The following is a 14,297-nucleotide window of genomic DNA, read 5'->3' as shown; positions in this document are numbered from 1 at the left end:
TAAGGAAACAATTCGCTCTCCATGTTTCAGGAAGAAATGACATGTAAATGAAACTCACTTGAAATGTTAACAGAAGCTAGATGCAGTAGTACACATCTGTAATTCCAACTACCTAAAAGGCTAAGGTAGGAAGATGATGAGTTCCAGCCCACCCTGGACAACAAAGCACACACATGCACAATTGTACACAATCACACATGTGCACACATGCATACCAATTAAGTTATCTTCTATTGGAAAAGATTGGCTGATATAATAAATACCACATACTTAGTAGCTTACTTCTGTAGGCAGACATCTGAAATGGGTCTATGAGTAGCCTGAAAGACAGGTATTCCTGGAGCTATATCCAATTCCATTCCAGAGGCCTTCACCTGCCCGTATTCCAGCTTCTAACTCTCATATTCTCTGACTCAGGGCTCTCTCCCTCATCTTCTAAGCCAACGCACGTGGGATGTTCACGAAGCACCATTCTAACCTCTTCTGCCTCCCTCATACATGTTTTAAATCTTTTTTTATTATTACTCTGTGTGTGTGTGTGTGTGTGTGTGTGTGTGTGTGTGTGTGTGTGTGTGCATGTCTGTGTGGGCACTCATGACCTGGTGTACATGGGGAGGTCAGAAGTCCTCCTCTCCTTCTATCTTGCTAAGGCAGGGTCTTTCATTTCTGCCAAGCTCAGTACTCCTCACCATGAGTGCTGGAATTACAGATAGGGCCACCACATCCAGACTTTTTTTTTCACATCCAGATTTTTAACATGGGTTTGTACACCAATTCCTCAGCCGATCCTGTTTCCACAAATCCTTAGACTGAAAGCCTCTGAGTCCTCACCCCAGAGGGTCTCAGTTGAACTGCTGCTTAGTTACTGACTCCTCGTGTGTGCCTTATATACCATTCACCTCCTCACACTGTTCCCCACCCAGCCATGTCACTTCCTGGGATTAAAGGCGTCTGTGCTTTCCAAGCAAAGGCATGAGATCTCAAGTGCTGGGATTCAAGAAAGGCATGTGCCACCACTACCTGCCTGTTCCCAGTGTGGCCTTGAACTCAGAGATCCAAACAGATCTCTACCTCCCAAGTGATAGGATTAAGGGTGTGTGCCACCACTGTCTGGCCTCTATGTTTAATCTAGTGGCTGGCTCTGTCCTCTGATCCCCAGATAACTTTATTAGGGTACACAATATATCACCACATGGATTCCAGGTATGGCTCAGGTCATCAACCTTACATATCAAGTGCTTTTTACCCACTGGGGCTCCCTTGTATATATTTGAGGACCCTTGTAAATGAATGAAATCTAAGCCAGAGAGTCTAGGACAAACCCCCTACCTAAAAGTCAAATGATTAGTAACCTAAATAAAATTTTAAAAAGGTATTGGCTATCTCTGCCTGCTTCAGTGTGAAGACAGACATTACCTAATTAAAAAATGTTTACACTTTCCTTTGTTCTGTGGTTATAGCCTTCATATTTGGGGGAAGGGCCATTAAAATATTTTCATTTGTGAGTTCAAGGCCAGCCTGGTCTACAGAGCTAGTCCAGGACAGGCTTCAAAGCTACAGAGAAACCCTGTCTCCAGAAAAAAAATTTTTTTTTTCTTTTTAAAATGATAAAGCTGCCGGGCGTTGGTGGCGCACGCCTTTAATCCCAGCACTCGGGAGGCAGAGCCAGGCGGATCTCTGTGAGTTCGAGGCCAGCCTGGGCTACCAAGTGAGTTCCAGGAAAGGCGCAAAGCTACACAGAGAAACCCTGTCTCGAAAAACAAAAAAAAAACAAAAAAAAAAAAAAAAAAAATGATAAAGCTAATGGTGGTCATTCTTTTACTTATTGTTTAGTTATTTATTTTGCTGTGAGGGGACAGAACCTAAGGTATCACTCATAAAAGGCAAATGTTCTACTGCAAAGCTATACTCCTCATTATTCATTCTTTTTACATATGAATGCATAGAAAGAGAAAAACTGCTGACCTATGAACTCTGTAGGCAGTACACAAATCTGATATTTATTGATCCCTCAAATGAATACCCTGAAAACAAAATGTTCTGTTCCTAAAAAATACCAAAAATATGACAAAGGATTTGTATTTTGCAAAAACAGAACAAATCTGTTAAGACAAAAGCGAACAATCCAACAGAAAAAAAAAAAAAGCCCAAGACTTAAATAGACACTTCATTAAAGCCTAAACAGCCAAGGAACCTAGAAAGGTGCTTATTTACATCTAAGGAAGGGCAAATTAAAATAGTCCAACAGGACCAACCATTCGCCCACTAGACTAGCTACAATGAAAAACACCGGGCAGTGGCGCACACCTTTAATCCCAGCACTCCTGAGGAAGAGGCAGGCTCTACAGAGTTCCAAGACAACCAGAGCTACACAGAGAAACCCTGTGGAGGTGGGGTGGGGTGGGGACCCCACTATGTCAGTCATTATTCCAAGAACGTACAACAACTGGACACTGGAAAAGGAAATGGGAAATAGAGTCCAGGCCTGGAGTTACACACCTATAATCTAAGCACCTGGACACTGAAAGCAAGATGGAAAGTTCAGGGCCAGCCTCAGCTACATAGTGAGTTCTAGAGTAGCCTGGATCACACACCAAGACAGTCTGGCCAAGCATGGTGGGCAAAAGCCTTTTAATCCCAGCACTCAGGACACAGAGGAAATACAATCTGTCAACTCAAGCCAACCAAGGCTTACATAATGAAAGACAAACAAAGTCTGGAAAGAAAAGGGTAGCATGCATGTTCTCAAATAATTTTTTATTATTTTATTTTTATTGAAAATAGATCCTCAGCCTGTTGGTGGTGGCGCAAACCTTTAATCCCAGCACTCGGGGGACAGAAACAGGTGAATCTCTGTGAGTTCAAGGAGTTCCAGGACAGCTAGGGCTATACAAAGAAACCCTGTCTCAAAAAACTGGGAAAAGAAAGTAGATTCTTCTCTCAATCAATACATCCTGACCAGTTTCCCACTCCCCTCACTCCTCCCAGCTCTTCTCCAGATCCACTCCGTTTCCTCTTCAGGAAAGAGCAGTCCTCCAAGAGATGACAGCCACACAGGATAAAACAAGGCACAGCCCTCATATGGAGGCTGAACAAGGCAATCCAATAGGAGGAAAAGAGCCCCAAGAGCAGCCCAAAGAGTCAGAGATACAACCACTCCCACTGTTAAGAGTCCCACAAAAACACCAAGCTAACAGCCATAACATATATGCAGAGGAAAAAAAAAATCAATGAAGTGATTCCTAATGATATTCTGCTATACTCATAAAATTATTTTTTAAAGAGAAAAAGAAAGAGCAAGAGAGAACCTAAGGGATATGGCTTGGTGTAGCTTGGTACATTTCTCTCCAGCTCCCACCAAACCCTGCCAGTCCCAGAGCCCACTTCTAAAATAAACACAGACTCTTACATTATTTAAACTGCTCGGCCATTAGCTCAGGCCTACCATTGTCTAGCTCTTACTCTTATACTCAGCCCATTTCTGTTACTATATGTTGCCACGTGTTCCAGGACAGCCAAGACTACACAGGGAATCCCTGGAACTTGCTCTGTAGACCAGGCTGTAGACCAGACTCAGAGATCTACCTGCTTCTGTCTCCCTAGTGCTGGGATTAAAGGCGTGAGCTACCGCTGCCCAGCTGTCCTTGAACTCTTGATCCTCCTGAGTCTCCTTTCAAAAGTGCTGAGATTTTGGGCATGTGGTTCCTGCTGCCCTTCTTCCCTCCCTCCTTCCCTTCTCCCTTCCTTCCTTTTTCTTTCTCTGTGTGTGTGTGTATGTGTGCATGAGAGGGTGAATTGAGAGGAGGGGATCAGATTTAGGAATGTGTGTATATTAGGCAAATGTTCAAACAAACAAAGACGAAACTTGCTTCTCCTCTTCCAGGACTCAGACTCCGTCCCAGCACCCATGTCAGGTGGCTCACAACTGCCTTTACTCCAGCTCCAGGGAGTACAACACCCTCTTTTGGTCTCCACAAGAACTGCAAACAAGTAGTGCACATAAATACACCACTCAGGCACATACACACAAAATAAATACATCTGTTAAAATGCTGGGGCTCTAATTCAATGATGAGCATTTGCCTAGCATGCATGAGGCCCTAGGTTAAATCCCCAAGAATTACAAAAAGAAAAAACAATCAAAAATTATCAAAAGGAAGAAACATATTCTTAATATAGTAGATCACTGTGCAGATTATTCCTTCCTCCACTTTATTTACATCTATCATGTGCTTGGCTTTGGTCAATGATATTTAGCAGTTATTATACACAAGCCATGATTGAAAGGTACTTGTTCAACTAAGCTCATTGCCATTGTTATGACTGAGAAGGGCTTTCTCTAGGAAGTCCTTGCCTCTTCCTTCTGAATCCCAAAATATGCAGTCACCTAATTAAGCCCATCTAGACCAAATAAGAACCCCTCCCAAAAGCTCACAAGTTTATGGTAACATCTATTGCATGTTAAACATATTTTTTATTAAATAGCAATAACTGGAGCTGGGGATGTAGTAGTTGCTAGAGTGTTTGCCTAGGGTGACAAAAGCCTGGGTTTGATCTCAGTACTTTGTAAAGTGTGCATAGGGGCACATGCCTATGACTCTATGGTGATATTTTTTTTGTATATTAATAAAGTTTGCCTGGAGATCATAGGAGTCAGGCAGTGGTAGCACATACCCTTAACCTGATCGATCACTTGGCAGGCAGGGTCTCTGTGTGTTCAAGGACACACTAACTAGGGAACAGCCAAGTGTGATGACACACGCCTTTAATCCCAGTACCAACCACAGACTTGGAGGTCTTTACAGACAGTCAGTGACAAGGAAGTGAGGTAGATGGGCTAAGAGCCAGAACATGAGAGGGCAGAACAGCAAGGCAATAAAGGCACGGGTAGACAGGAAGTAACTCACTTTTGGTAGCTGCAGAGCTGGAGAGGTAAGGTTGGTTGGTGGTTATTCCTATTTCCCTGATTGCTAAGGCTTTCACCCCTATATCTGGCTCTGTGTTTTTCATTTAATAAGATCACTTAGAAATTCGTCTACATGACTCTATCACTCAGAAGGTAGAGGCAGTAGGATCAGAACTGTAAGGTCATCCTCGGCAGCAAGTCTAAAGCTATCCTGAGATACACAAAACCCTGTTTCAAAAGAAAATGAATCATAGCAAGTGCTAATATGGCAGACACTGCGTCAACTGTAATGTTTCAGATTCTCATTGGTAATTCAAATGATCAGAAAACACACCTGTAAGTCCAGATAGTAACTATTCCACTCAGGCTACCACCTAACCAACAAGAAAACATGCAAAGTGGGCTAGAAGAGATGGTTCAATGGTTAAGAGCATGTACAGTGTTCTTCGGGGAAAGGTGCTTAGAGGCACTCAGACAGTCCATAGTAGGTTTTCCTATAATACCACCTCTAACAAAACTAGACTTGTCAATAGGATTGTCTACCTTTATACCAAGAGGGTTGGCAAAGCACCAAAATCTGCATGCAGTGTGTGCCCAAGCAGACTTCTAGGGGTTCCTGCTGTAAGACCTAAAGTTCTTATGAGATTGTCTAAAACAAGCGGTCAGCAGGGCCTATGTGTGCTGTGTCCATGATAGGATCAAGGGGCTTTCCTTACTGAGGAGCAGAAAAGTGCTGTGAAAGTGTTGAGGGCACAAGCAAAGAGTCAGAAAGGGAAATAAATATGGAGCTTTTTAAAGTAATAAACGTCAAGACTCAGTCTATGGGGGGTCGGGGATGGGTACTGCTCTCATAGAGGACAAGAATTTGGTTCCCAGGCACGGGACAACTCACAACTGCCAGTAACTCCAGTCAGGCATGGCTATACCACCTCAGAATCCCAGTTCTGGGGTAGGACAGAGGTAATAGAATTGTTTGGACTTGGACTGACAGCCTAAATGAAAAATGGCAAGCTCTAGGTTCAAAGAGACCATTTAACAGGAAGAAGATAAAGAATGATAATTGTCCTCCTCTGGCCTCTGCACACATGCATGCGCATACACAAGTACACTGTGAGGATCTCTGAGTCAGGTTGCCTAGATTTGATCTTGGATTCCTTGTCATCACAGTAACTTTGAACAAGTTATTTAATCTCTTTGGAATCAGTTTCCTTGTATGAAAAATGACAGAAATAATTGTATTGAATCTGCCTCACTGGGAGAATGAAGTGAAATAATATGCTAAGATGATAGTGCCTCAGAGATCAACCATATTCTTAGTTCAACATGAATTCAATTACCTATGTTACTTTTGTTATCTGAGCCATGTGTAAAGATGTTCTCTACTGGGCTTTGTGAAGTTAAAGGGAATATGCACCAGGCTCCTCTACCCAGAGATCCCAAAAGCACAGGGTGGCCAGCAGGGAAAACTGGTTGACACCTTTCTCACAGACTTCGGAGCCTCCACTGCCTGATTTAGGATGCCAAAACCTGTTAAGGATAAAGAAGTCTTGTTTGGGTCCTGGGGACTCAGCTCTAGTTTTTACATTTCTTTTCACTGACTTAGCTATTAGTTAAACTTAGTTGTTAAACTTCAGTAAACATTTTCTATTTCACTTTCAACAGATTCTCATATGTAAAAAGGACTTCTGTGCTAAATACAGTATCCCTAGAAAACTGGTAAGATTGTAAAGTACTTTGGTATCACAAAGACGTTAGGGGATCTGTTGTTGTTTTTACAGAGTTAGGTATCAAACCCAGAGCTTTCTACATGCTTAGCAAGCTATCTGCCTTGAGCCATATCCCAAAGCACAAAGATATTTCCTTCTTCATACTCAGACTTTTGCTGGAGTACTACTGACAAAAAGGTTTTATTCACATATGACCAAGATTTTGCATAATGTCCTGTCTCCCTTTAGCAGAAAAAGACTCTTCCCTTCAGTTAAACACAGAACTGACAAGTGGTCTCTTCTGAAAGTTGAATGATTTGGCAATAAAAAAAATTCCTAATAACTATTCAAAATAACATTTGGGGGGAGGGTGTTGCTCGAGACAGGGTTTCTCTGTGTAGTTTTGGTGCCTGTTCTGGATCTCGCTCTGTAGACCAGGCTGGCCTTAAACTCAGATCTGCCTGGCTCTCACTGCCCAGGTCAAAATAACATTTTTATTTTATATTTAATAACTCACTTTTTTCTCTTCACTGTCTTCAGGCACCAGTGAGTAAACTCAGGACCTGACATGTTAGACAAGTGCTCCATGCAACCCAACTTTGGAGTTTTTATTTTGAGACAAGATCTAAGTTCCCTACACTGGCCTGAACTCACTCTGTAATCCAAACTGTCCTCCTATCTTAGATTCTCCTGCCTCAGCTTCCTGAAAACCTACATTAACACCAGCCTGAACCACCAAGTGTGACTTAATAATTCACTTTCACTAATTTATTATAAACGTCTATTACAAACACAAACTTAGGAAATTAGCACAAAGAATTATCATTAAACAACAAATGTGGTGATCTTATGTAATCCCAGCATTTGAAAAGTGTAGGCAAAATAGGCCAATTCATGTGACTTGTTGGGTCACACTGCAGCTTCCAAGATGAGCTGTTTTGTTTTGTTTTGTTTTGTTTTGTTTTGTTTTGTTTTGTTTTTCCAGACAGGGTTTCTCTGTGTAACAGTCCTGGCTGTCCTGGAACTCACTTTGTAGACCAGGCTGGCCTCAAACTCACTGAGATCAGCCTGCCCCTGCTTCCCAAGTACTAGGATTAATTCCTTTCACCGCACCCCACCCCACCCCCTTTTTTTTAAATTTTACTCATTTTATTTTTTTCCTTTTTTTCTCTTGAATTTTATTTTATTTGGGAGGGGTGCAGGAGCGAAGGGCAGATGTGAAGGGATGGGGAATGAATAGGATCAAGATCCATGATATGAAAAACACACAGAATAATATTTAAAAAAAGAAAAAAGACCAATTCAAGGTCATCCTGGTCTACAAAGACAGCTCAAGGACAGCCTGGATTACATGAGATTCTGTCAAACAAACAAACAAAAAATGTTATAATTTCATATCCTGAAGGTAGGCAAGGTCCCAAATGCCTAAAGCTCCATCTAAGACACTGAAGCAGGATCACTTGAGTCCAAGAACTTGAGAACATTTGGACAATACATGGAGATCCTGTCTCAGTAAACAAATGAGCCATAATAGGAAACAGATGGAGAGAAACTGCCAAACAGAGCTGGTTTCAAATGTAAACCACTCAGTCAGCAATTAATTTCACCAATTTAAAGAAAATCCATTGTAGAAATTCTTGAGATTTGCCGGTGGTGGTAGTGCACACCTTTGATCCCAGCACTCAGAGGCAGAGGTAGGTGAATCTCTGAGTTCGAGGCCAGCCTGGTCTACAGAGCAAGTTCCAAGACAGCCAGGGCTACATAGAGAAACACTGTCTCAAAAAACACCAGAAAAAAAATATGGAGATTTATTTGGCATGCATGGTAGCACACAATATGATACCAACACTCCGGAAGTAGAAGCAAGGAAGGTCACTTGGGCTTAAGGCCAGCCTGAGCTGTATTGTGAGGTCCAGGCCACCTGAGCCAGACAGCAAGCACCTGTCTCAAACAAAACAAAAACCCAAATACAATTTATCTTTAGATGTTTGAAAAATCTGTTTCTCAAGTAAGTAAAGAAAGGCCAGGCTAGGAAGACAGCTCAGTGGTAACAGTGGCTGCGGTGTAGGGCTGAGGAGTGGGCACGGTGGTTTGGTTCAAGCTTGGAATCTCAGGACTGGGGAGGTGGCAGCAGAAGGGTTCCCCTCCCCCACCCACCCCCAAAGCCACTCACCCTCATCTACTAGGCTAGGTGAGCCCCATGCTCCAGAGAAAGACTCGATTCAAAAAACAAGATGGATAGCTCCTGAGGACTGACCGCGTGGGCTGATCTCAGGCACACACTCAAAATAAGGCTACTAAATCCTATCCAGTATCATTCCTACTACATTATCTTTGCAGCAACTGATGCAGGAGAGCCTCCTAGCTTCTTGAGAAGTTCATTTCAAACAAAGACTCCTCCCAAGGATTCTGTATTATTATCCATAAACTCAGCTGATCCCCTCAGCACATGGAGCCTGGACAACCACCTAGAATAGCATTTAAGGCAGCAGATGGCAGAAGATAACCCCCAGGAATTCTTTCCTTCCTGTTCATTGATGCTAGTCTTCACATCAACAGGAAGAAGTCCACTCCCCATCCCCACCAGCCCTGATTTCAGATTAGCCTTGACTGGACTCAACCATAGTGACATTATTAAGCTTTCTTTTTTTATGTTTTCTTATCTTGAACTTCAAATCTAGCACAAGAGGACTGGGCAGTTTCTATCTCCTATTTCCTGCAATACTCCTCCTTGGAGCCAAGCCACCATGCTTAAGGTTTGTACAGGGAAAAGCAGGCTTTGAGCCCTATCTGAACTGTAAGCCTAGCCTCAACCTCATGATGTCTGCCTCCGACATGTAAGGAATACAGGTATGTGTCATACTCAGCAATGTCTGCCTTTTTATGCTATTTTGGTCACTGTCTCTTTATTTAAAACAAAATGTTGCCGGGCGGTGGTGGCGCACGCCTTTAATCCCAGCACTTGGGAGGCAGAGGCAGGCGGATCTCTGTGAGTTCGAGGCCAGCTTGGGCTACCAAGTGAGTTCCAGGAAAGGCGCAAAGCTACACAGAGAAACCCTGTCTCGAAAAACCAAAAAAAAAAAAAAAAAAAAAAAAAAAAAAAAAAAAAAAAAAAAAAAACAAAATGTCTTAAAATTATTTTTACCCACTTGATCTTGGGACTGCTGGAAAAGAATCCGTTTATCCGATTTTTTAAACTAAGCACCAATTTATTCCTTAGTATATCTTTTTATTCCCCCACACTGTCTTCAATGTCCATGTGGCGTAGCTCCTGTCCATCATTTTCACTTTGCAGCTCAGGCTCTCTCCCAGTCCTTATCATTTCTGGAGTTTTATACTTTTACTGGCCAAAGAAAGGTTCCTAAGGACCTGCTAAAGCTAGATGAGACATCAGCACAGACTGTTACATACAAACTACTGCTTTCTTCTCACCTATCTGCTTTCAGAAGTTAATCAGTTTACACTACTTTTTCCAGGTATCCTAGGGCAAGCTTTAAGTCTCAACCATGTATGAATGGTCTACTTGAAATTAGTAGTAGCATTAATAACAGTAAATGTGATAAGTAAATTCATGACAGTATTCCATTCCATGTTGACATTATCAACAAATTTTACATAAAATTCTTTAAACTGAAGCTGGATGTGGGTGTATACCTTTAATTCCTGCACTCAGAAGGCAGAGGCAGGCAGTTCTCTGTGAGTTCAAGGCCAGCCTGGTCTACATAGAGTTCCAGGACAGCCAAGGATACAGAGAGACCCTGTATTAAAAAAATAAAAAAATAAAAAAATAAAAACCTGTACCAAAGCTGTTATTAGCAACTGAGGAGAAACACCAAAAAAATTCAGTTTGACTAAAAGAATAGCCCTTCCACTTTGTACTATGCATTAATTACTTGATGCACAATCAAATAAACTACCTTCTCCACTTGAGTCTGAACAGGCAGACATGTTATCGTAGGGTAAATGGCACCAAGGGAAAGTCAAGACTTACTCAGATTCATACTAAGGCTGTGGCTGAGCTCAAAGAGGACAGTAAGTCTCCGTTCTCTGCTTCTCTTACTGAGGTGTTGCTCTTAGCAACTCTCTTCCAGTTAGCCTTTTCTCAAAAAGCAGCCACAATAGCAAGGTCAAAAAGGAAAGTAACTAAAATTAAAGAAAAAATTGGCTTCTCCCAGTGGCTGACTCAACATTTAATAACGTGTGGTGCCCTCAAAGCTGCAAGCTATTACTTGACTATCTTCAAGTGCTCCTGACTCAATCAGGAGGCCATTCTCCACACCTAACTCCCTGGCACAAAGCAGAGGTAAAGTAGTTCCGAACATTCCTAGGCTGAGACTTACAGGGGAGTTAAAAAGGATGATCTCATAATGTCTCTTTATGATCTCCAAGTCCCATTATTCCAAACATTATTCCATATATCTAAGCGTCAGCTTTGTGCTGATCACTTTTCTGACTTCCATATTGAAACTGGCTTGTAAGTAAGCAACTTTGACTTACTTCCATTCTCACCCCCAAAATTCCAAGGTCTCTTTGCTGATATGCTTGCTTGTTTGTAAACAGTCTCATGTAGCCCAGGCTGCCTTTAACTGCTGCTGGTCTTCAACTCCAGATCCTCCTGCCTCCACACCTCAAAGGCTAGGATTACAGACATACACCACCACACTCATCTTTCTAGTTTGCTTGTTTATGGTCTTTTGAAACAGGGTCTAATTCTGTACCCCAGCTGGCCTTAAACTCATGGCAATACTCCTGCCTCACTTTCTCCTCCTCCTTCTCCTCTCTTCTTTTTTTTTTTTTTTTTCCTAGAGCTGAGGACCGAACCCAGGGCCTTGCTTGCTAGGCAAGCGCTCTACCACTGGCTAAATCCCCAAGCCGCCCTCCTCCTCCTCCTCCTCCTCTTCCTTCTTTTTTTTTGGGGGGGGGTATTTTTGAGACAGGGTCTCACTATGCCTGACCTAGAACTCACTCTGTAGACCAGGCTGGCCTGGAACTGAGATCTACCTTGTCTCTCTGCCTCCGGCGTGATGGGATTAAAAGTGTGCGCCACCTCGCCCACATTGCTTCAGCTTCGTAAGTCCTGGATTATAAAGTGTAAGCCACCATGCCCAGGCCGAGGGAGCTCTTAACATTTTATAATGTCAACACAAGACACAAGTTCAAGAAACACCTTTAGGCTAAATAGAATTTTGTTAATAACAAACTTTAGGTGTTTTTGAAGGTACTAATACCTTCAACTTTAAGTGTATGAATGTTTTGTCTGCATGTATGTCTGCGCACCATTTGTGAGCCTTCTGCTCACTGAAGGGTGGTGGATCCCTTGGGACTGGAGTTACAAACCACCATGAGCCACCATGTGGGTACTGGGAATTAAGCCTTCATCCTCCGGGAGAGCAGCAATGCTCTGGACTGTTGCGCCGTCTCTCCAGCCCCCAAAATAAACACTTAAATTTGACCAGCTTCTATAAATATGAATGGGACAATTTAAAACCTAATTTTAACGGAGTCAGTGTCTATGTTTAATTTGTTGTGGCATTTTAGGCAAAGATGAAACAACTATTTAAAAAATGCTATTTGGAATGATGAGTTACAATTACTTCTGAAAAACCAAGACGTAATTGCAAATAACACCAAAGTCCCTAAAACCACCTGTTAAGCTAAAAAATCTATGCATCCCATCGTCTTTCAATGTAACCAGAGGCTGGTTTACACCTAGGATATACAAGAAGCATCAGATTAAAAGCATCAAATACCAACCTAACTGAGGTTGCTAAAATCAAGCACAGCAAAGGAAAGCCCCATACAAAATTAAAGAAACAGGGTCCAAGGGGTTTAAACATACCTTCAAAATGCAATCCCCACACTGGGCTTCAGCCTAAAACTCAAGGGTAACCACTAACCCTGACTTATTTCCTATCTCCTTCCTTACCCTCTCTAGAATTTCTAACAGCTCTTATCATTTCTCCAAGGCCTTTCCACTCCCAGAAAGTAAAACAGCACCTGGCCTCCACATTTTACTACCTCACCGCTTAAGGCCTAAGTTTTGTTTTGCTTTCTCCTATTGGTTATTAAATGTGTCCCCATTTACCTGTACCTACATTTCTTTCATCACCTTGCCTTTACTACAAATAATTTGGCCTCCCCTGCAAGGCAGAACGAGTATCTCCTTTTTGGTATTTGTAATCCTGGCTCACCGTCAACACTGCCTTTCTCCCCCCCCCCGCCCCCCGGGGCAGTCACCACAGCCCTAGGTCTGAGTCCTTATCTTCCTAAATAAGGCCTCTTCTCCTCCAGAGTTTGGCAACGTGAGTTTGGCCAACTGGGATTCCACCCTTAGCCAAAGGCTCTCTTCCCAGCTCATTCTACAAAACTACTTGCCTCCCCCAGCCCGGGCTCTTCCCTCCCTCACCGTTAAACCCATCAGTGCCCAGCCCTGCCCAGTTTCCCCTGCCCCCAGTGTCTCCGCCTTGCCATCACCCTGGGCTCCTCACTATTGCCCCCACTCCAGGCAGAATGCACCTCCTCTCCCAGGCCTTACCCGTAACCCTGACACCGGGAAGGCCCCTGCCAGTGTCCACAGGCGTCTCTCCACCCTGGCTCCTCCGCTCTTCAGTAACTGTCCCCACGCCCCTTTCCCTCCCGGGCCCCGCGCGCCGCCAGCAGCCCCCACCTCGAAGGAGCTCCCACTGTCACTTGGCCTCTCTCCCACAAGATGGCGGAGCTGCTGCCCCCACCCCAGGGTCCCCTCTGCACCCCCCTGCCCTCTCCCCCGAGCTCCAGTCCCGTCCCTCCCTGCGCCTCGCCACCGGCCTCGGCCCCGGGTCCCGCTGCCCCCTCCCGCGGTGAGCGGGCGACCCAGGCCTGAGCTCGGCGACGCACCAACGCCGCCGCCTCCACCATTCCCCAGCCCGCACCACCTCCTCACCATAAACTTGAGCGCTTTCTCCTGCAGCACCGCCTCTGCCGGGTCCATAATCGCCCGGGCTACTGGGTCTGCTCTCCGCCGGGGCCGCCCCTTTCGTGCCAGGCCGCAGCCAACGCAGCGCCCGGATCCCGCCTCCTCTTCCTTCCCCCGCCCTCTCTTACCTCCGGGCACGGGCGGGGGACGGGGAGGGGGGAGGGCGGAGGGGGCTGAGGCGGACTCGCGGCTCGGCGCGTGCGCGCTCCGCCTCCTCACGGGACTTGTAGTTCTGGAGGCTCGTGCGGCAAGAGGCGAGAACACGCGGCGAACAGCAACTCCCGCGGGTCGCTGCGTGGAGTTGCGGCGGTGCGCGAGCCGAATCTCGAGCACTCGAGAGCCAGGAGGGGAAGTCGGCTGACGGGAATTGTAGTTTCCAGCCTTTAAGAGGGCGAAGCCGGAGTGTCGCCGTGGTTACCGAACGACGCCAGTGGCTGCTGGCCTGGCATTTGATAGCAAGATGGCGACTCGTGCTTCATCTGTATTCCGAACACGAGGAAAACTGAAAGAACTCAGGGTGTTTGGGCCGCCCTAATTGCGATTTTGGAGAACTGGGCCCTCCTAAATTTCAGGCGTCGGGCGTCTGAAGAAAGACTTAGACCTAGGGGCTCTGAGCCCAGTGTGCATGTGGAAGCAGCAAAAACACCATTGCAAGATTTCAAAGTCCTCCTAAGCTGTTGCCTCTCATTTCTAAAGAGCCTTTTCTCCCCCAGAGCAAGTCAGGGGCAGA

General features: G+C 44.6%; 1 protein-coding gene across 23 annotated transcripts in view; it reads right to left on the bottom strand.

Moving 5' to 3' along the window:
- Btrc (beta-transducin repeat containing E3 ubiquitin protein ligase) overlaps nt 1-13,903 on the bottom strand; it is a 188,629-nt gene extending 174,726 nt beyond the window's left edge. For 4 of the 23 annotated variants that reach the window (XM_076563209.1, XM_042264379.2, XM_076563213.1 and 1 more), the window contains exon 1: nt 13,535-13,716. In XM_076563209.1, coding sequence (XP_076419324.1) covers nt 13,535-13,582 — 48 coding nt within the window. In that variant the 5' untranslated portion in view covers nt 13,583-13,716. Of the gene's footprint in view, nt 1-10,603; nt 10,939-13,147; nt 13,259-13,279; nt 13,314-13,534 lie in introns of those variants that run through there. The other 19 variants (XM_076563219.1, XM_016006686.3, XM_076563216.1 and 16 more) reach the window with 14 other exon arrangements.
- Nucleotides 13,904-14,297: the final 394 nt, after the last annotated feature.

Source organism: Peromyscus maniculatus, chromosome 1, assembly GCF_049852395.1.
Source record: "Peromyscus maniculatus bairdii isolate BWxNUB_F1_BW_parent chromosome 1, HU_Pman_BW_mat_3.1, whole genome shotgun sequence".
In the NCBI taxonomy this organism is placed as follows: domain Eukaryota; kingdom Metazoa; phylum Chordata; class Mammalia; order Rodentia; family Cricetidae; genus Peromyscus; species Peromyscus maniculatus.
Note: the sequence above shows the minus strand (reverse complement) of the source record. Positions and strands in the feature narration are given on the sequence as shown.